General features: G+C 37.4%; 1 protein-coding gene across 2 annotated transcripts in view; it reads right to left on the reverse strand.

Moving 5' to 3' along the window:
• Nucleotides 1-195: 195 nt before the first annotated feature.
• Nucleotides 196-23,893, reverse strand: part of rimkla (ribosomal modification protein rimK-like family member A) — a 51,098-nt gene continuing 27,400 nt past the window's right edge. For both annotated transcript variants that reach the window (XM_020925822.2, XM_055165988.1), the window contains exons 3-5: nucleotides 19,561-19,647; nucleotides 9,389-9,592; nucleotides 196-6,296 (exon numbers count right to left, since the gene is read on the reverse strand). In XM_020925822.2, the coding sequence (XP_020781481.1) occupies nucleotides 5,791-6,296; nucleotides 9,389-9,592; nucleotides 19,561-19,647 (797 nt within the window). In that variant the 3' untranslated portion in view covers nucleotides 196-5,790. The remainder of the gene's footprint in view (nucleotides 6,297-9,388; nucleotides 9,593-19,560; nucleotides 19,648-23,893) is intronic.

Below are 23,893 nucleotides of genomic sequence, written 5' to 3' on the forward strand. Positions count from 1 at the left end.
AGATGCTGCTGCTTAAATATGCAGATTTTGTGTGTTAAACATGTGTGAATGAAACAAATCACACCTCCAGGTACGTTTTTGATGAGGAAACAGTATAACATGGATCAGAAAGTAGCGTTTTTAACATGCAAACGATGAAAATGAAAACATCTCCACTCTGCCGTTTTCCTGAAAAAACGAGAATACACATTTGAACTGGTTTGAAATAATGACATATTTTATTTGAATCTAAAAAAAGAGGGATATAGCTGTATATTTACACCATTTTGCACACTTGAATTACAAATTTTAGGATGCGTTTGTTAACACTGTAAAACAAAATCAGGGGTTCTAGTGAGTTCGTCAACAGTTCAGTACCTTTGGAGCAGCCCCAACTTTCTGATCCCCAAATCTTTTAATTGAAGGTCACCTATTTTGATTTTTGGTCTGATAAAGTTTTCTAAATCTGATGCCCCGTCCACGAAATTCCACTGGGACCTCTTCGTACAGCAATTTGATTTGATTGTTAAGGCAAAGTTTAGCCCAAATCATTCAATTCATTAAGAGTCTTCAAAACCCCAAACACAGACATCTTTTTTTATTAAACGTACAACTTTAGAATACACTGTTTTACCGCAATAAGAAGTGAAAATAGGTGACCTTAAATTCCCCACGAAACAAAAATAAATCTACTTTTTCCACAACATCTCATCTCGTATACTTTCAAGCAAACCCCAGTTTCATTTCCACATTTCTGTACAACTTCTTACACAACTTTCAAAATAAAGCATCTAACTACAAGTATTATTTATTTATTAGTAATGAATTTTTACAACAAAACATTTTATTTTGGCATTGTCTCCATCAACAGGCAGTGTTGTTTTTGATTTAAGATTCCCTTTTCAATGGTAGTAGTAGCCCAATATCTTACAATAGCAGCTTTTAGGAAGTATAGTAGTGACAATGTACTCCAATTACACGTTAGTTAGAATCGCATCCACGTTTTAGGCAGTAGCACTGTTAAAGCTGCACTATGTAACTTTTCGGCGGGGGGATCTCAGCCTGAAATGTTTCAAAGAATGACATTAAACACCTCTACCTTATATTTACTCAATTACAGGTGATTTTATAGCTCGAAAATGCCTCAAAAAACAGACATTCTGACCCGTAACTTGGCCTAGTTTGGTTTCCGCGACGACAGAAAGGCTTAATGCCACACTGTGAAACATTCCAGGCCATAACATCATCATGGAGAAAAGCATTTGACAGACAAAGTTACACAATGCACCTGGAAAAGGATAGTTCCGTATTTTGTAAATGCTATATTGTTCTTGCTACTACTACTGCAACTACTACTTCTTCTTAGACGTGTTAAAGTAGTAGTTTTTCGAAGTAGCTTTTAGGTTTTACTTCAAGTCATTGCTCCAGTTTGCTTCTCCACGTACAGTAAAAATATCTACTCAAATACAAAATACAGAACTATGGATTTGACCTATGTTAATTAGTAAACCTGCCGACTTAGTTATGCATATCTCGGAAAAAAGAAGGAACATTCACCCATTTCTATGGCTGGCTTTTTAATATTAGAACTGGACTAGAATATGCACACAATAGGTTTCGTTAGAAATGAACAACAACATCTGGTAAAAATTAATAACTGATTTGAGAGAAAAGAAAAATCGGACTTTCGTTCAAATATTTCGGGTTCACAGTTTTGTTTTCCTCTAATACGTTTCATCAATATTATTATTTACACTGGACAACGTCGCAGTAGTGTTAAAACGTGGTACTTCTTTTGTGGAGCTGCTGCGAAATCTTGAACTTTGGCAAAAAAAGTTGAGTTCTTTTAACATTTTAGCCTTAAAAACTGCACCAGTATCAAAAAAATACATAAAAACTTGGATAGATGTTGGGTAAAATGATCAAAACTGGTCCAAAAAACTCACAATTGGACCCTAATTTTTGTTTTTTTATGCAGTTTTTATCGACAAAAATTCTTAAATAGTTTCACAGGAGAATTTCGCCGTCTTGTCTCATTTTAAATACTGAAAAACACATTCATATTTCTTTGTAATTCTGTTCAAATATTCAAATTTTGTGGCTAAAATATACTCATAAATGTAATGTCAAACTTCAAGCTTTCCCAGCAGTTGCACTTCTATTGAGACAGTCTTATTAGTGCACACAAATCACTTTTTTCTCGTTTTAAAAATACCATAAGTTAGAAAGGAACAAGGAACAATATTAACCCAAGCAAAAGGAAAAGGTGCATTTTAAGCTTGGTACACACTCCGCGTCATCATATACAGTAGTTTTCCTTCATCCTGGTTTATGCATCGTTTTGGCTGTATGGCGTTTGGAGATATGTAGATGACGCTGCGTTCAGGCGACGCTCAGAAAATCCCAATTTACTTCACTTTATTTGATTTGGTTTGATGAGTTAAAGGTGCACTGTGTAACTTTTCTGCTCGTCTCCGTGTAGATGTTATTATTAATCAATGACATGGGTTTTTATTGACCTAAAAGCCTGCGTTCTGACTCTGAATGGGCTCGCCTATTCACAGATCTGGCATGTAATCTCGCCCTGTGGTGTCACCTGGTGTCTCCATACAGATAAATAAATGTAATGCCATACGGTGGAATATTCCAGGCAATATCTCCAGAAAAGTTACTCATTGCACCTTTAATTAAATCTTAATTGTGAAAAAAAACAAGCCAAGTGATTAAATATTACATTACATTTTAAAGTGGAAATTGTAATGTAAGTTGATGTTGAATATGAAGTATTTTGGTTGCTTTTCCCCGTGTACTTTTTTACCCTCAAACACTTTCTTGCTTTTCTGAGAGTCACTTGAACGCAGTGGTTTGTGTCTCTATTGTGTCTATAATAAAGTGTGTGGATGTGTTTTTGAGGAGGAAAAGAGGGAGGGAGTTTGGCTTGAGATCCAGGCTGCTTCCCTGAGTTAGATTCAACTCAACTATCTGACAAAGAAAAGCCCAGTATTCTTTTACACTATCACATATATAGTAACAATAGTAGTAGCTGTACATTTGTGCTTTTAAATTTGGCGTCTCAACACAGATGTGGCGTCTACTATAAACATAAAATCAGAATTCCCACCCACTGAAACCTTTTGTTGAAACAAAAAATATGTTTGTACACAATGCCAACTCGTTTTGTAGATGGACATTTTAAGATAATTACTTAAAGATAAAGATAACATAAAAAGATATTTTAAAGTCTACAATGAAGAAATCTACATCTGTTCAAGTTAGCACCGATTTACAACTGACTTTTGTGATGTTATTGTCCGATAAAAGGAATAGCTTATTTAAAAATACAATTTGACAGTTAATATTAAGCCTGGATACACTATCCTAAAGAAATATGTACAAAAAATGGTTAAAAATCACATCTAGCTCAAAACAAAGGGACAAATTGTGGATATGTTTGAAAAAATCTAGTTGAGGTAGCCTTTATGAGCTCGGCTTTTTCAAAAATACATCGTCCGGGCATCAGAAAAACACAAAGGTAGTTTATAAAGTGCAAGACATTGAATTTAAAGGTGGCAGCCGCGCCACGTGGCTGGTAAGGCTAATCAGGAGCTGGAAGGAGCCATCACAGGGCCGGACAATAAAGAGTCGACTGAGAATGACAGAAAAACTCTTGTGTTTACAAATGTTAATTCTGTTACAGGATATTGTCCAGCCCTACGACAGCACAGCTAACACAGTTTAACAGATATGTAATCCTTTGTCCTCAAGTTTGGATTTAAAGACATTTACCTATGGCGTACTTCAATGCATAGTAAACATTGTTGACAATCATTTTTGCAGCTGCTGCAGTTTGTCAGTTTGGAGAATTCAATGTAGACAAATGAAGAGTTTATAAGGACACTGCAAAACTTAATTTCAAAGTTCAAATTACTCCAATTAAGAAGATTTAACCTGATTTGAGTAGATTTCACTTGACAAGTAAAATTATGTAAGAGTAAAATACATGTTCTTTTCTTTCTTTCAAACAACATACAATTTAGTTTCTGATTTTACGTACAAAGAGTTGTTGTTTTTCTCATCTTCAGTGTAACTACGCATATTTTCCAATTTCAACTACAAAAAGACTTCTTCCACTGGTAGATTATTTTATTTATCATGTGAAATTTACTCAAATCAATATCACATGTTCTTAATTCAAGTCATTTTAACTTCAAGACTTAAGCTTTGGCAGTGTATTTCATAGAGTGTTTTTTTTGTCTAGCTTGGTCAGAGATGAGCATTTTAAAAAGCGATAAAACAGCATTTCATTTTTAAAATCAGAACCCACAGATAATGTATAAACTGTAAATGGTCCCTCCTGATCTAAAAACCAAACTCACACCGTTAAAACAGGTTTAGAAGAAGAAAGAAATGCCAAAACCCACTTCACTTGACCAAGCTAGAGCTCACCATGAACCCTATGGCTATTGAAAGTACTTCTAATTTATTGCTACATTTATACTGTCAGTTATCACCTAAACAAAATCACTCAAAATCCCAATACATTTTCTAACGGTTTGGAAAATACCCTCTCTTGCCGTAAACAGGCCCAGTTTTGGAGAGAAGAGGTGCAAAGAGGGGGCGTCAGGGGAGCAGCCTTCAGATCTGTGTTTTTCAAAAGGGGTCACTTCATGTTCACGATAAGATTTGACGAGTAAAGGTTCGATATGTCGCTAAAGGAATGTCTAGCATGTATTTAATGTGGGTTTAAAGGGACAGTGCGGTGTTTGTGAAGGTGGAGCCGCTCGGTCTTTTCGCTCGACCCAGTGTGGAGAAGCAGATAGGAGCAAATCTGAAGCGGAAAAAATTCGCACGTTTTGGCGATAAAGCTGCTGCGTTGGTGAGATAGTACAAGGGAGTGTTCGTTTTCCAGGACTGTGTGAATGATCTACAACAATAAAACAATACAAGAAATCACCTTGAATAAAAAATAAACCTCTTTAATTGGCTCTGTGTACATCCGCACGCTACCGTCACGCTTCTAAAAATAGAAAACCCTAAAATAAACAACAGCTAAAATTCTAATTAAGTCAAATAAACACAACCCAATTACTTTTATATGCAGATACTTGCTTTAAAGCTGCACTGAGTAACTTTTCTGGTGGTTGTTGCTATGGATATGTCATTTCTCTGTCTGGAATGTTCCACAGTGTGACATTAAACAGCTCTACTTTACATTTATTCAATTACAGCTGGTTTTATAGCTCAAAAATACCAAGAAAAACAGGCATTCTGACCTGTAATTTGGTTTGGTTTCGTCTCCATGAAGACAAAAAGGTTTAATGCCACACTGCGAAACATTCCAGACAAAACGGATGAAAGCATTTGACGAACCCTGCACCAGTAAAGTCACACAACACACATTTAACATTTAACATTAATTACGCCTCAAAATTTGATTGAGTCTTTATTTTATTTGTGTTCTTATTAGATTTATGCTGTCAGTGACTTCCTTCCCCATGCCTGATCTTTAAATATTTATAAATTTTAGCACGACTCAGCGAAAAAACTCATAGATACTTAACTGGACAGGAAGTTCAGTGTGGTTGCCGGGCGGAGTTGTGCACAGAGCCTATTGGAGACGACATGTTGGAGTGTTTTAGCAGCCATAGACCGGGAGACGTTGCTCCTGTCTACTCCTCCAAACTGGTGATCTAACGTAGTGACTGAATTCTGCACGTACAGCTCGCCCACCTGCGACAAAACCACCCCACTATCCCTCCTCGATATAATATGTACTTCGAAGGGGATTTTGTTTTCCTCTTGGCTTCGTTTCTACTCAGTCAATAGCTTTATCTCGTTGGCCAGGAGCGTGTTGATGTTGTAGGCGGAGTCGGGCAGGTCGGGCAGGGTTGGCGCGGAGGCTTGGAGGGGCGACGACTGGGTCGGCTCCACCGACTCCGGATCGCTCTCGCTGGAGGTGGACCCCACGCTCATGTTGCAAACGGCTTCGGGCAGAGAGGACTGGGGCACTGGGCACACCTCGGGCTCGCTGCTGGTCTCGCTGGTGCTGGACACCACGGAGAGCAGGGACATCTTCCTGGTGAGGCGGTTGGGCAGCATGGAGAGGGCGAAGTCGGCCACGGTCCCGGCCACGTCCATCCCGCAGGCCTGGTCGAAAGCGATGAAGCCCACGTTGGCGTTGGCCTCGCACACCACGAAGGAGCCGTCGTTCAGCTGGAGGAGGTCGATGCCGCACACGTCCATGCCCAGGATGTTGGACACTTCGATGGCCAGCTGCTTGCCCTGTTCGCTCAGAGGGCACATCATACCCACGCCACCTGAGGAGAAAGACGAAGTTATAAGAAACATGTTGGTATGGTTATGTTGTAAAGATCATCTAACTAGACTTTTTTTTTTTTTTACAGAAAATGAAAGGTTTACAAATGGTTTACTTTAAAGGCCTTAACGATGCACTGCAAAACATTCTTTTCTTGGGTTCTTTTCTCTTTGTTTCGACTGCTAACTGCAAGTCATCTTCAGAACTGTCCCCGGTGTTGATGGTGACGTGTTGTACATCAGCTGTTGTTACTTCCTGTTGGTTTGGTCAGCCTGATGGACTCAGCAGGTCGCACAGACTGACCACACATCCGTCACCCGGTTTTCTCTGGAAGATGGTGTCCTAGTTGTGTAACAGGAGATACGCCCCGTCCTCACAGTTAATGGTGTCCATGCCTCATTTCCTGATTTCACTAACCTCCCTGGTCCAGCGTGGTCTTTGTTATGGTCATTTCAAATAACCACATTATGAATTGGGATGGGGCACGCACACCTGGGACTCCCTCCTCCAGAGAGCACTGGGCGACGAGAGGGGTGGTCAGGCTGAGCAACCTGCTGAGTCATCAGGCTGACCACGCCTACAGGAAGTAACAACAGCTGATATACGACACGTCAAAACCAACACCAGTGACAGTTCTGAAGATGCAGCTGAAACATGTCAACAAGATAAACACACTTTAATGTATTGTCTTTAAAAAAGAACCCAAGAAGTTAAAGTACATCAGGAAACAAAATGAAAATCTTTGGCTCTGCGTAACATTTCCAATGGAACATTTCTAATGGAATGTCCGCCACCAGAAAAGTTGCGCAGTGCACCTTTAAACAAACTGTATGATCTGCTGAACTGCACAGCAGGGAGAAGTGACGCAGACAATAAGGGCTGTGACTGGTCCTCTCTACCACCGCTCTACATACACTTTCAATACTCCACTTTCCCGCTTCATTTTGTTTACACGAACGGTGTTTTCAAATCCTACCTGCCCTGCATTATGGTGGTTACTTCTCAGCGCATAGACCTCGACACAGATCCATAAATCTAAAATAATGGTGACAAGACGACGGCAGCAGTGTGCGTTGATTCGACACATAACTATAATTTGGCCTTTACTGTTTTAAAAAAGTTCCTAGAATCACTGGACGTTGGTTGCCAGGGTCAAAACCTGCAGTTAGAGAATACATCCATCTTACATTTACTCAATAAGATGGGTTTTTATTGACTTTAAAACGTGTTGACATGTAACTTGGCCTTGTGGTGTCACCTGCTGTCTCTGGAGATAAATAAACGTAATGCCATACTGTGGAACATTCCAGGCAACATCTCCGCAGAGAGAAGCAGGTAACAGACCCAGGATTGTTTAAAGGTACCCTGTGTTCTTTTAAACAATCCATAGAAGACAACCATTAAATCTGACAAAGCGAGCAATCATGGTTAACTCTATTTGCTCTGTCTCCGTGTTGTAATACACTGATATGGTAAACTTAGAGAAAATCAATAAAAATTCACACAAAGCTGCAGTGAGAGGCTGTGTGAAGAGGAGACCAAATTACAATTGATCTGCGCGCCGAGTCACTAGTATTTTATTATCCACCAGTCGCTTGTTTTCATTTCCACATGATCTGTTACATAAATGCAGAATAATCCGGTGGCTGTGTCCTAATTCTGTCACAGTGAGTTACAGCTGGAATTACAAAAAAAACACCACAGCATCGTCCTCATAAAATGGGTCTGGGTCCGTCTGCGCATTTCAATAGGTGACATTTAAACGGCCCATATTACTCTGATTTCTGAGCTGTGTTGTATTGGGTTTCCTCATCACAAACAGACCTGGAGCTGTGTTTTGTTAAATTCACACATGTTTAACACACTAACCTACATGTGTAAGTGTTGTGCATGACATAAATATACAGAGTTTGTGTGTTTGTGTGTTAGTGGGACAATACGACTGAGGGATTACACAGATATAAGGTCACATGGTAATATTAAAGAAAGTACTATGGTTTAATGTTGAAAATCACATTCTATTGTCTAAATAAAGAGTGTTTTTTTATTTTTTTTATAATCATCGTGATATCAGAATCGGTGTTGAGTCTATTCCCTGGTATATTTTTTATTTTTACTTGTACATTTACATTTATATATACTTACGCCTCATTTGACACCAGTCTCTTGCTATTTTTGTGATGCATTTTGAATTTACCATTTATATTTTTTATCTTTGTTCAAATAATTTCCCTTGTGGATCGATTGAAGTTTGTCGAAGTTGAAGTTAAGTCCGTGCAATTAATTGAATTATGACTGCAATTTCGATTTGTGTGTCAAATGATCTCCAAACTCATAATCGAGTTGAAACGAAACGTAGTTTATTTTAGGATATTTTTTTTTATATAAATAAGTATATTTCTTTTATTTGTTAAATATAGAGATTGTAGAACAGCTGGATATATAGTTTATTTTGGATATATTTATGTTTTTATATGCCTTATTTCATGTTCGAAGTATTAATTTTATGTTTTATACATCACAAAACTGCTCTAAGGTTCATATTTGTTGCCTATATTTATTTTCAATTTGAAAGTTTTGCGTAAATTATCAATAAAAAAGTGTTTTTTTGAGAGAGAAATGCTGAATAAATTCATTGTGCAACTAAAAAATAATCATTTGACTAATCATGATTTCATTATTGACCAAAATGATCGTGATAATGGTTTTTTACATAATTGAGCAGCCCTAAAAAAAGTACTATGATTTAATGTTGAAAATCACATTCTATTGTCCAAATAAAGAGTGCTTTTTTTTTTTTTTAAATAATTGTGATATCAGAATTGGTCTTGAGTATTGAGTCTATTCCCTAATATATTTTTTATTTTTACATTTACATTTATATAATTATTCCTCATTTAACACCAGTCTCTTGCTATTTTTGCGACTTTATTTTTACTAATTATATTTTTCATCTTTGTTATTACATTTACTGTGATGCATGAGCTACTGCGTCCAAATAATTTCCCTTGTGGATCAGTGAAGTTTGTCAAAGTCTAATATAACTTTCTATAACAGTCCTTTTTCTATGTATATCCTGCGACAGTTGCGTACCCAGTGAACAGTTGCTCTGCATGCGTCCGTCGGTGGAGCAGCGCAGCATGGAGCCGATGACGCGCCCTCCCACCAGCACCACGCGCACGTCCCGCCCGTGAGACTCCTTCACGTACTCCTGGAACAGGTACGGGGTGTCGTGGCGGATCAGGTGGCACAGGTCAGTCAGGTGGTGCTTGTCCCGGGCCAGGAATACTGCTTTGCCTGGAGGAGAGAAGGATATGGGGAATTGTGAGTCTGAGCTCCTGTAGTTTGTTTACCCGACCAGCCAGAACCACACACTTTGACAAAACTTTACAAAAACGAGTGGATCTGGAGCTGTTTTCTGTCTCCCTGATTTCAGAGGACATGATTGACAGGCGGATTAACCAATCAGAGTGCGGCATAGTCCGTTCGCGTCAAAACAAACATGGCTGAAGACAACATAAAGGACTCAGAAACTGCATGGATTTTCTCAGAATCAACAATCAAAGCACCAAACTATGACTTATCTCAGGTAAAAGATGTTATATATTTTGTTCTGAATGTTACGAGAATTTTGGAGAGGAGACGTCTTCTGTATTTGAGACACAAAACAAAAAAATAGTTTTATACATTTTGGATAAAATATAGCAAAATATATTTTAGTTATAGTGAAAATACTGCATAATCTCAACTTCAGTACTGACATGATGGCTATTAGGGTTGGGTATCATTCAGAAGTTGCCAATAAGATACATACCTCGATACATAAGCCACGATACCATACATACCTCGATACAGTGCGGTTATGATTCGTTATGATTCAGTACCATATATTTAAAATCTATTAGATATAGTTCAATAAAAAAAAAGGCTAAATCATGGCTGTGATACTAAAAGTCTTTGTTAAACAACGTCTTGTCCAGACTCAAAACATTTCTGTTTAACTGTGCATATAACTGAAAGGTTTTCATTCCGCACTCTTCTCTCCAATTTATGTCTCTCTTTTTTAAAATTTTAATCTTCATGATTATTTATGTTTTGATTTGTTTTTATTATGATTTTAATGTATTTCTTATTCTGTAAAGCACTTTGAATTACTTTGTGTACGAATTGTGCTGTACAAATAAACTTGCCTTGCCTTGTGCAAAGTTCATATGAAACACAAACATTTTAATCCTCAAAACAGTGAAAATGTCAAATGTGTTGCATAAAACAAGTTTCCTTCCTTTAAACAAGCAACAAAACTGTAGCACTGTAACAAAATAATTTAGTAAAATATACCAAAAAATACTCTTGCCGATATATCGATTCAGCAGCTCACAATATCAATACTGTATCATCACATTAAACGATACGATGCATCGATATTTCAATATTTTTGCACTCCTTTAATAGCTATTGTCCTTTATATACTTCTAAATACTTTCACAGTATCTGTATTACATTGTAGCTGATGTCAAAACATACAGTATATTCTATTGCACTGTAAAGACATCAGAACTACTTCTTCCCTCTCCTTTTTGGACATGTAAACATCATCTCTGTGGATTTTGTTTAATATCTCTCATTTTGACGGTGACTGCTCTTGCAATGTCATTATTTGTGACATAACTTCTGTTTTATAGTTTGCATGCTCAAAGTAAATAAATTCATTCAAGCATTAAAAAAACAAATTAAACTAAATATGCATTGTCCCCGTCTTCTCAAACTCAACGCAATCTAAACCAAAATCTAGCAGTAGCCCACGTTTTGAGCCATGTCTGCACTGTGAGCTGTTCTGGTGCGGCGGCGCTGACGAAGCCACGTGTCCGTCTCTGTCCCCCTCCACGTCTGACTGGACACACCCCACTTCTCACATACACTCAAATATGTCTCTTTTAATTAGCACCAGAGCTGTGCGGAGCGAGGCCGACCATGTGATGTGCTGATCTGAGCTTGGGACACTGTGTCACAAACAAATATACGTACAACACAACAGTGGCTCTGTCGGGAATCATGTGGTGTTCGGATGGTTTGGGTGAAGGAGTAACTCTCGGTGTTTTAAGGTGCACTGCGCAATTTTTCAGTGTAACTGCGTTGCCTGGAATGTTCCATGGTATGACATTAAACATATCGGTCTTGCATTTGTTCATTTGTTCATTACGGGCGTTTCTGTTGCTCAAAAATACAATAATTCCTTCTGTGAATAGGAGCAAGGTTTAATTTATGCTGTGGAACATTCTAGACAAAGCAATCACATTTCCATGGAGACAAGCAGGTGGTGGACGTTTCACTAGAAATGTTACGCAGTGCAGCTTTAACAGGCCAATATTACAGGAATTTTTGATCTATGTTATAATGTTTCCTCATCACAAACAGATCTGGAGTTGTGTTTTGTTTCATTCACACATGTTTAACTCACAAACCTGCATGTTTAGGTTTAGGTGATTGCGTACATTGTGTGATTTTTGAATCCGTGTATCATTTGTTCATTTGTTTTTCAATATAAAACCAAAAAATAAGACAACGAAAAAAAAAAATGAAAAAAAAAACAAAACAGATAATGATTTGTTTTTTCAGTTTTTGATTTTGTGTTTAAATGAATAATGGAAAAAAAACGGATAACGGACGTCTCCCGTTTCCATGACTTAAACTGAGATGCCAGACTAGGACTAAACCAGGACTAAACCAGGACTGAACCAAGGACTGAACAAGGATTGAACCAGGACTGAACCTGGACTGAACCTGGACTGAACCAGGATTGAACCTGGACTGAACCTGGACTGAACCAGGACTGAACCAGGACTGAACCAGGACTGAACCAGGACTGAACCTGGACTAAATTGGTCTCAGTCCTGGTCTTGGTCCCAGTCTCATTTCTGGTCTCAGTCCCAGTCTGGTCCCAGTCTGGTCCCGGTCTCAGTCCTGATCTTAGTTCTGGTGTGGTCCCAGTCTCAATCCTGGTCTCAGTCCTGGTCTCAGTCCTGGTCTCAGTCCTGGTTTCAGTCCTGGTCTCAGTCCTGGTCTAATTTTAATTCCGAAGAATCATTTTCATGAAATTAAATGTTTACATGGTCTTTTTAAAGCAGAATTCATTTTTATTCAGAATTAAATTATTTTTATTCAGAATTGAAGCTCTCATGTAAATGTGACAACTGTACTACAACATCATTTTGCATTTCAACGACTTTAATTGTAGCTGCCCCTTATCTGTATTAATTAATACTGGCCTATAAAATGCTGTAATTGTTATGGTGTTTATTTTCATTGAATTCTTTTACTATCCTTGACCCAGTTTTATTTTGTATTTCTCTAGCCGTGTGTGTGTTTTGACTTCATGTTGTATTGATTGTTTTTTGCCCTGTCGTAATGCGTCCCACCTGTGTCTCATTCATGTGTGTGCATATAAACCCTGTGCACTCCTTTGCCCTTTGTTGGTTCATGTCTGTTTGGATTTTTTGTGTTTGGTCATTCTTTGTTTTATTAAACAACTTCGGAAATGCAGTTTTGCATTTTGGGTCCTACTTCTGCTCTAAACGTGACAGTAATGGCATCTGAAATTGAAACTGAAGCTATTATGGCAACACTAAACCCATTTGAATATAGAAACTAAAGCTGGGTGTCATTAAGAAGTTGCCGATACGATACATACCTTGAGACATTGGCCATGATACAATATATATCTCGATACACTGAACTTTCGATTCGATATATTTCAAATCAATTCGATACGGTTAAAAAGTAAAAGTCTTTTTTAAACTACGTCTTGTGCAAAGTGAATATGAAACGCACCCATTTTAATCATTAAAACAGTGAAAATGTCAAATGTGTTGGAATTTCCTTCCTCTAAACAAGCAACAAAACTGTAGCACTGTAACAAAATAATTTAGTAAAATATACAAAAATATATACTGTATTTTCCGCACCATAGGCCTCCAACTCCATCAAAAAACGACCCACAATCCAGAGCGCCCTATACACGAATCCACTCGGGTGTCCCAACACGACTTCAGTAAACACAAATGTCACTATTCTGCGCTGAAGAAGCGAAAATTGTTAATGAACTCCGTGTCACTGAAGCGAAGCACGTCACCACTCACCACATCCACACGTTCCTTTCAACGGACGTTGCTGCCGCTGCCCCTCAAAACACCAGGGCCTTCTCCTTCTCAATCTCCTCCTTAAAACAAGTAAGTTGTTCATGTTCTGTCTCTGATACAAGAGGAACTTTAAAATCTCCAGGTGCTCAATGCTCGCGTCCATGTTTGAACAACTTCTGTAAACACAGAGACGCTCACTGCGGTTGACGTCGTCGTGTCTCCAGTGCTCATGCGGGACACTTTTGGGCGGTTTAATGTTCACACTGGAGTCACATACAAGTCACATTTAATTGGAAATGTGAACAACCTTGCAAAAACATCAAATTTCCCAAAAATCCGAATTAAGCGTTAAGCCCTGCAGTCTGAACGTAGCCTATCAGTTGTGTTTCGTTTAAAGTCCGGTGCGGTTTATTTGTGAAAAAAGTTTGAAAATAGACCATTCAATGACAGTGTGCTTTATAATCCAGAGCTCCCAGTAGTCCGGAGAATACGGTATATATCTATTATTATACAACACCGATACTGCATCAGCACATTAAACAATACAATATATCGATATTTTTGCACACCCCTAATATTATTATGTTTATTTATTTCGGACAGTAATACATAGAACATAAATTAAAAAACAAAAACTAAAAACTAAATAATAAAAAAAGACAAAAACGTAAATACATAGATATAACACAAAAAGTAACTATTTCTATTCTATAATAACAGGCAAAATAAATGTTACGCAGAATTTTCCTTGTGTCCGAAAAAGGAGTGGGAGGAAGTAAATACTTATTTAACCCCACCCCTTTTTTCTACAGTCCCAAATTAACAAAGAACAAATACAGACTTCTCATTTCCTGTACATTATAAGCAATAATTGCACAGTACCTCCATTGCATTACAATCTAACAGACAACAACAAATATATGTATATTATGTACACAGATATAGTACACATCATATACACAGATATAATATATACATACCTACATACACATCACATACCCATGCATACCTATATATATATATATATATATATATATACATATATACACCCATATACATACACATACATATACATGCACACATATACCCTAAGCACTCATTTCTTCCGCACAGTATTTTGAAATAATTAATTTTTTAATTGCCCTTTTGAATACATGTATATTCGAACAAAGTTTTAATTCTATTTTCAAGTTGTTCCATAATTTCACACCACAAACAGAGACACAAAAACTTTTTCTTGTCGTTCGAGCACGAGGCAATTTAAAATTCAAAACGCCTCTTAAGTTATAGTTTGTTTACCTTTCACAAAAAAGTAGTTGAAGATTTTTTGGTAAGTGCTTATTTTTAGCTTTATACATGACTTGTGCAGTTTGGTACAGAATCAAATCATTCAGTTTGAGTAATTTGGCATGAATAAACAGTGGATTAGTGTGGTCATGAAATTTGACATTATAAATAATTCTTATTGCTTTTTTTTGAAGTTTTATCAATGGTTCTATTGCAGTTTTTATAGTTATTGCCCCAAATTTCTGCACAGTATGTTAAATATGGTAAAACCAGTGAACAATAAAGTGTGTGTAGTGCTCTGTGATCTAAGACATACTTTGCTTTGTTTAATACTGCAATACTTTTTGATATTTTATTATGTACATATTGGATGTGGGCTTTCCAGTTAATCTTCTCATCAATTATGACCCCTAAAAATTTACCTGCTCTATTCTTACACCTTGTATCTGTAACTGTATTTTTTCTTCCTTATAATTCCCAAATAGCATTATTTTAGTTTTATTCAAATTTAGAGATAATTTATTTGTGTCAAACCATATTTTTAGCTGTATCATTTCAGATGTTATATCAGCTAATAACTGTTGTATGTTGTCTCCATAACAAAATAAATTTGTGTCATCTGCAAATAACACTGCTTTAAACAATGTAGACACTTTGCATAGATCGTTAATATATAAAATAAATAATTTAGGTCCTAACACGGACCCTTGTGGCAGGCCACAGACAATGTCCTCATGTGAAGAGCAGTGTTCACCCAGTTTGACAAATTGTTTTCGGTTTACTAAATAACTTTTTAGCCACTTTAAAGCTACCCCTCTTATTCCATACCTTTCCATTTTTTTAAATAATAATTGATGATTTATTGTGTCAAAAGCCTTTTTTAAATCTATGAATATACCCGCTATTATTCTCCTTTGATCAATGTGATTGGTTATTGCTTCAATTGAGTCCATCAGAGCGAGTGATGTTGATCTGCTTGTTCTGAAACCGTACTGACTATCGCTGAGGAGGTTGTGTTGACCTATGAATTTTTCCAGTCTAGTGTTGTAGAGCTTTTCTAATATTTTTGAGAATTGTGGTAGTAGAGAAACTGGTCTGTAGTTGGTAAATTCCTGCTTGTTTCCAGATTTAAATAAAGGTATGACTTTTGCTATCTTCATCTGTAGTGGAACTGTACCAGTTTGAAATAATAGATTGAAGATGTGTGCTAATGGTTTGGCAATTACTGTAATTATTTGTTTTATCAGGGCCATGTCCAAATCAATGTAATCAGTTGATTTCTTATTTTTACATTTCATGACTGTATTGACAATTTCCTTTTCACCCACAGGGGAAATAAACATGGAATGGGGATTTCTGTCAATTAGTTGTTGGCGTTCTCCTGTGTATTGAGGGATTTTGGCTGCCAAATCTGGACCCACATTAGCAAAGAACTGATTGAACTTATTTGCCACCATTTCCATGTTATATTCATCTATATTATTATGTGTAAAGAATTTCGGATAGTTTTCTGCTTTTGCTTTATTATTTATGACACTGTTCAATATTTTCCATACCTCTTTCACATTTGTTTTATTATAATCTAATAATTTCCTAAAGTAATCTCTCTTACTTGTACGCAAAATTGTAGTTAATTTGTTTTTTATATGTTTTATATCTAGTCTCTGTCTCAATCGTTCTCTTTTTTTAAAAATTTCTGAATAGACTATTTTTCTTATTGCAAGCATTTTGAAGACCTTTTGTTATCCAAGGGTGTTCTTTATATCTACTTTTTTTATTATAGTATACAATTGGACAGTTTCTATTATATAACTCTAGAAATATTTTTATAAATTCATTGTATGCACATTCTGCATTTTGAATATTACATATAATATTTAAAATCAACTCAAATTCTGGAGTGATCGATTTGAACAACAATAAAGGTGATTTGTAGTATGTCAGTGTGAATTCTCTGGAGATATTTGAAGCTAATCCAGTCTTTGTGAATGTGTACTAGTCCAGTGTAGCGTTTCCTTCCTCTCCCTCTATGACTGACCCCTGTATCACTCACAGTTGGTTTGAGTGGAGAACAATAGACCGGGCCTGTCCCACCAGCTCCACATTGTTAGCACAGAGGAACGGTTGGGCTCTCTTGCTTGACCCGTATTCAAACGTCTGGAGGCTCTGTTTACTTCCCTCTCGGCACCGCGACCTTTGACCCTTGGCTTAAGTCCAGCCCAAATCGTTCTCATGCTCAAAATAAAAGCTCAGTTTGAGAAAGAAAAAAAAAAGAAAACCATAGCTAACCTCGAAAGATGAATGAGCGTGAGGGGCTTGAGCTGGATAAACAATGCAACGTCATAGTTTCCATAAAACAACAAGGAATATTTTGAGTTTGACCCTCTACGCTTGCTGTAGATTATGTAAACACGTATTAACGGGGAATAAAGGAAGTGTTTAAAGGCGCCATTTTCACGCTGTTTTCTGATCTATGTTGTAATTGTTGTTTTCCTCTTCGCAAACAGACCTGGAGTTGTGTTTGTTTCATTCGTTTAACACACGAACCCTGCATATTTAGGCTTCTTTCAAACAGAAAACACCCTATTCCACCTTGTGATGTCATCATAGACCATATATATATAACGTGCAAGCTGCTGCGTTCCAAGTAGGAAGTTCACGTGCGGTTTTCCGGCTCCTTCTGACTCTGGCTCCCATTGAATTACATTGGAATATTGTCGTCCCTCTCTCTGTAGCTGCTGCTGTGACCCTCGTCATTTTTGGTCTTAAAATGTTCGTATTCACCCGCTCTACATGATCCTGGTGTGCTTTTTTTGTTGTTGTTGTTTTTTTTTTTTTTACAGTTTTGTCCATCAAAAAAATCCTCTTCATAATATAAACCTGGCTCCAAATTCGCTCCAGTAAAAGTTAAGAGTCGTGAGCTTCATTTGAGTACCGCCGAACGTTGTGGGTGACGTCACACTCACTTTTTTAGTCCACTTTTTTTATACAGATGTCATGTGGTAATTAGGGGTGTGCTAAAATATCGAAATATCGGTATATTGTATCGTTTAATGTGATGATACAGTATGGATATTGTGGGCTGCAAGAGTATTTCTTGGTATATTTTACTTAATTATTTTGTTACAGCGCTAGAGTTTTGTTGTTTGTTCAGAGGAATGAAACTTGTTTATGTGACACATTTGACATTTTCACTGTTTTGATGATTAAAATGTTTGTGTTTCATTTTAACTTTGCACAAGAAGTGGTTTAACAAAGACTTTTAGTGTCACAGCCATGATTTAGCCTTTATTTTTATTAAACCATATGAAATATATCGTATCAAACTGAAAGTGCACTGTATCGTGATATGTATCGTATCGTGGCCTATGTATCGAGGTATGTATCGTATCGGCAACTTCTTAATGATACCCAGCTCTAGTGGTAATACAGGAAGTGCTCCACTGTGTTTTCAAACTCCATACACCTTCGCTAGAATCTTGTGGGTGATTCAATCTCTACTGAACAAAAGCTAAAAAAAAGTCGGTATTAACTAGGGATGTAACAATAACCAAAATATCGTGATATCGTATTGTCAAAGTTCTCTTAATATCGTGGATCATCACAATATATATCGAATTACAAGTGTCTTTGCTTAAATTAAGAAAAAAGAAGGAACTACATAGACCATGATCCTTTGCTCCATTTCAGTGCAGACTACATGAAGAAATAACAGTTCTAAACACTTTTAAGTCTTAGTTCTTTGGATTAAGTCTTGTTGAAGCATTTTAAGAGGAAAAAGTAGAATATTCACAGTTTTATTAGCCTCCACGAAATATCATAATAAATATCGTACCGAGAGATTTGGATTTTATTACATCCCTAATCATGAGCCTCCACACTATATCGTGAGCTTTCCCATGATATCGCAATAAATATCGTACCGTGAGGTTCATACCGTGACAATATCGTATCGTGAGACTTGGATATCTTTAAACCCCTAGTATTAACTTAAAAACTAAAACAGGGTTCTCACTATTTTTCACTGACAAAATTTCAAAACTTTTCCATGATTTTTTCATGATCTAAAGTGAATTTACAATGACTTTACGGCACCAAACAAGTGTAGAAGTGATCAGACCTTTAGAGCTAAATATGAAATGTTAACCCTTTCCACTCACTTTATGGTTTGGTATTATAGGTTTTAATTTTTTATTTTTTTTTTAAACAAAAGGCGCATACGTTCGGAAATAATCATAATGGCCTAATGAACTTAACAGAACGTTGTAGTTGCGTGAAAGAGATACTAAAATTCCATGACTTTTCCAAAGCTTTCATTGAATTTACACAATTATGTGATTTTTCCAGGCCTGGGAAATGACATTTTCAATTTCCATGACTTTTCTAGTATTTCCATGGGATCCCTGCTACCACTACATGACGTCACGAGGTGGAACTGAACATTTTGAGATTTAGACAAAAATTTGAGATTAGATGTAGACAAACGTGTGCGAATGAAACAAAACAAAACACAACTCCTGGTTCGTTTCTGAGGAGGTAACAACATTATAACATGACTTAACGCTCACAGGAGTCACTTTTGCGTAATATAGAACCTTTAAAATGAAGCCTTCTCACATTATTTAAAATCTAAACAACAAAGTTAATAAATTTTTGCCTCGTATCAGTCCACAGTGTGAAATAAACTGTAATGAAAACTCGAGCATTATCCACTAGTGTGTAACCAGGCAGCACAAAGCCTCACTCATAATTGACTTATAATGGGACCTAATCATTTAATGAGATTCCAGCAGTCGTTAGTTTCTTACGGGTGAATAATGGGAGCAGTAGTAATCCTCTCACCTCTGTGTCCACGAGCGTTTTTCACCACCACCGGATACCCCAGCGGCTCCGCTTCATCGATCATTTTACGGAAGTTATCGTGGCCTCCTGCAAACAAAGCAAACGGCAAATGTAATCAGATGTTACGATATCCAAATCATCATCAGGGGCGGCGTCGGGGGCATTGGATATTCACCTCTGGAATATCCAATGCTCCCACAAAGATTTTTACCTCATTTTCATAAGATAATCTCGACTAAAAATGTTCAAATGGCAACCACAAACAGTATAATAAAACAATTATTCCATATTAGGTTTAATAAATCACTACAGGGGTCAACACACGAGTAACTGCTTTGCCCAGGGGAGGGGGGAGGGGGGATGTTCTCGCGGGCCTTTAGTCGGCCGTGTCATGCACTGTGATGTACCGAGTTAGAAAATCAGCTTCTATATCATAATAAAATGAAATGTGAATGTAGAGAGACCAAACGTCGGACCTTGTTTATGTCATTTTACCGTTTTTCTCGAAGCGGCACATGTTTTTTCAGTGTGTAATATTCAATATAATACGGAAGCCGAGAGATGTCACGACAAACGCAAACGCCGCAACAAATACAAATGCGACAACACAACAAAAAGCCACAACACACCAAAAAAAAAAAGCACAACACACCAAAAAAAAAAGCCACAACACACCAAAAAAAAAACCAAAACCACAACGGAAATGACGCGGGACTCTCTTTTAATTCAAACGCCGCAACAAATACAAACGCCACAACACAAACGCAAAAGCCACAACACATTTAAAAGCCATAACAAATCAAAAAGCCACAATAGAAGTGAACGCGGGACCCTATTTTCCGACGGACCGATCAAGCGGCAAGTGAAGAAGAAGAACTACAACGTGAAAAGTAAAGGAACGGAGAAGTTGGAAACGTAAGTAAAAGTAATTTATTGTTTTATCATTATTCGTTTCACGTTGTAGTTCTTCTTCTTCACTTGCCGCTTGATCGGTCCGTCGGAAAATAAGAGTTTTCCGGTCACTTTGTGGCTTTTTGATGTGTTGTGGCTTTTTTTTGTTTGTGTTGCAGCTTTTTTTGCGTTTGTGTTGTGCATTTTTGTTTTGTGCATTGTATTTGTTGCGGCATTTGCCTTAAAATAGAGTCCCGCAGTCATTTCCGTTGTGGCTTTTTTTGTTGTGTTGTAGTTTTTTGCTGTGTTGTCGCATTTGTATTTGTTGCGGCGTTTGCGTTTGTTGTGACCCCTCTCGGCTTCTGTAATATAATCCTCATTTGCGCACAGAAATTTACTGTGAAATCGTATTTTTTTCTTGTTTCCCATGTCCTATAGCATCACTAACTGTTGATTTGGTAAGAAATAATTTGCTGTATCGAATATCGTCTTCCAGATATCGGTTCAGTCGATAGAAAGCCAGAGAGTCTCATAATGTTTGAACTACTAATTATACAAAACAAACTGTTCTTTTGTTACTTGAGAGATAAAATAACTAAAACGGATTAACATAAAACATTAGTTTTGTCTTATTTTATTTTAGTTTTCAGGAAATAAAAAGCTAATAAACTGAACAAGATGGATTGGTGCATCTCTAGTCTAAACCGGGACTAAACCGAGACTAAACCAGGCCTAATTACCCCAGAGCTGCTGTACTATGAACCATGACAAATTAAAATAAGGACCAGAAGGGAAAATTAAACCCAAAGATAAAACAAGAACTTAAAACTAGACTACAATATTCTATATCAGAATAAAATGAAATGTGAATGTAGCGAGACCAAATGTCGGGCCTTGTTTATGTCATTTTACAGATTTTCCCGAAGCAGCACGTGTTTTTTCAGTCTGTAATATCAATATAATCCTCATTTGCTCACAGAAGTTTACTATGAAATCGTATTTTAAATATTTTTTTCTTGTTTCCCATGTCCTAAAGCATCTGAAACTGTTGATCTGGGAAGAAATATGAATTAATTTTCTTACCTGCTTGGCATGAACATAATTTGTAAGATATAGAATTTCTTCAAAAATCATTCAGTCACTTTTAGAGAGGTCTTAACTATGTATTTCATTTAAATATGTAAGATAAAATCCTTAAATAGATGTGGCACTCACTTCTACTCACCAGCGATTTATAATGATTTTTTTTTTCTTTTTAAATTAGTTTTTTTTATGTATATAGATTAACTCACGCACGGGTACAATTCAGAAGGACTTTCCAGCTGATTTCCTGTGCGTCCACTAAATATTGGTAACAAAAAAATACAAAACAAATACTGGATATCGGTATTGTAATAAAAAAGTAAAATAAAAAAAAATAAAAATCAGACCATCCATAATTTTAACTAACCTCTGCCGTATGTTGTTTTGGCTACAACACTGGTTTAGTACGGTAACATTTTACAGTTGGTATTTTTATATTTGATCAAGACTTTGACCAGGATATAAATCATCGGAAAGACGGTATGAAAAATCACCTAAACATTGTAAATGAAACGGTTTTATGTTTTTAAACAGGTAAAGTTCATGAGTTCACTGAGTCGAACTTCATTGATTTCCTTTTTGAATGAGACACTATTGATGTCTGAGCTGAGCCTGAGAGCAGTAAGATTTGGGAGAGGGGAGAAAACCGAGATGAACAAAACCACAGACCAGGACAGGACTAAACCAGGACTAAACCAGGACTAAACCATGTCTAAGCGCAGGACTAAACCAGGACTAAAACAGGACTAAGGACAGGTCTAAACCAGGTCTAAACCAGGACTAAACCAGGACTAAACATGTTAACCAGGACTAAACCATGTCTAAGCACAGGCCTAAACCAGGACTAAACCAGGACTAAGGACAGGTCTAAACCAGGTCTAAACCAGGACTAAACCAGGACTAAGGACAGGTCTAAACCAGGTCTAAACCAGGCTAAACCAGACTAAAACAGGACTAAGGACAGGTCTAAACAGGTCTAAACCAGGACTAAACCAGGTCTAAACCAGGACTAAGGACAGGTCTAAACCAGGTCTAAACCAGGACTAAACCAGACTAAACCAGGACTAAGGACCAGGTCTAAACCAGGTCTAAACCAGGACTAAACCAGGTCTAAACCAGGACTAAACCATGTCTAAGCACAGGACTAAACCATGTCTAAACACAGGCCTAAACCAGGACTAAACCATGTCTAAGCACAGGCCTAAACCAGGACTAAACCAGGACTAAACCATGTCTAACCAGGACTAAACCATGTCTAAACACAGGCCTAAACCAGGACTAAACCATGTCTAAGCACAGGACTAAACCATGTCTAAACACAGGCCTAAACCAGGACTAAACCATGTCTAAGCACAGGCCTAAACCAGGACTAAACCAGGACTAAGGACAGGTCTAAACCAGGTCTAAACCAGGACTAAACCAGGACTAAGGACAGGTCTAAACCAGGTCTAAACCAGGACTAAACCAGGTCTAAACCAGGACTAAGGACAGGTCTAAACCAGGTCTAAACCAGACTAAACCAGGACTAAGGACAGGTCTAAACCAGGTCTAAACCAGGACTAAACCAGGACTAAGGACAGGTCTAAACCAGGTCTAAACCAGGACTAAACCAGGTCTAAACCAGGACTAAACCAGGACTAAGGACAGGTCTAAACCAGGTCTAAACCAGGACTAAGGACAGGTCTAAACCATGTCTAAGCACAGGACTGAACCAGGACTAAACCAGGACTAAGGACAGGTCTAAACCAGGTCTAAACCAGGACTAGGGTCAGGTCTAAACCAGGACTATGAACAAGTCTAACCCAGGACTAAACCTGAATTAAGGATAGCTCTAAGGACAGATCTAAACCAGGTCTAAACCAGGACTAAACAAGGATTAAGGAAGGTCTAAACCAGGCATGAACCAGGACTAAGGATAGGTCTAAACCAGGACTAGAGGCAGGTCTAAACCCGGACTAAGGACAAATCTAAACCAGGACTATGAACAAGTCTAAGCCATGACTAAACCTGAATTAAGGACAGGTCTAAACCAAGTCTAAACCAGAACTAAACCAGGACTAAGGAAGGTCTAAATCAGGCGTGAACCAGGACTAAGGTTAGGTCTAAACTAGGACTAGGGACAAGTCTAAACCAGGACTAAGAACAAGTCTAAACCAGGACTAAGGCCAGGTCTAAGGACAGGTCTAAACCAGGACTAAGGAAGGTTTAAACCAGGCCTGAACCAAGACTAAGCACAGGTCTCAAACAGGTCTCAACCAGGTCTAAACTAGGGCAGCCCTGATCCGATACTGGTATCAAATTTGCTGGATCGAATATCGTTTTCCAAAATGTTTAAACTTGTTCTGTGTGTGTTCTGTTG

The sequence above is a fragment of the Boleophthalmus pectinirostris genome, unplaced genomic scaffold (assembly GCF_026225935.1).
Source record: "Boleophthalmus pectinirostris isolate CB_2022bp ecotype Guang Dong unplaced genomic scaffold, ASM2622593v1 HiC_scaffold_8, whole genome shotgun sequence".
Lineage (NCBI taxonomy): Eukaryota > Metazoa > Chordata > Actinopteri > Gobiiformes > Gobiidae > Boleophthalmus > Boleophthalmus pectinirostris.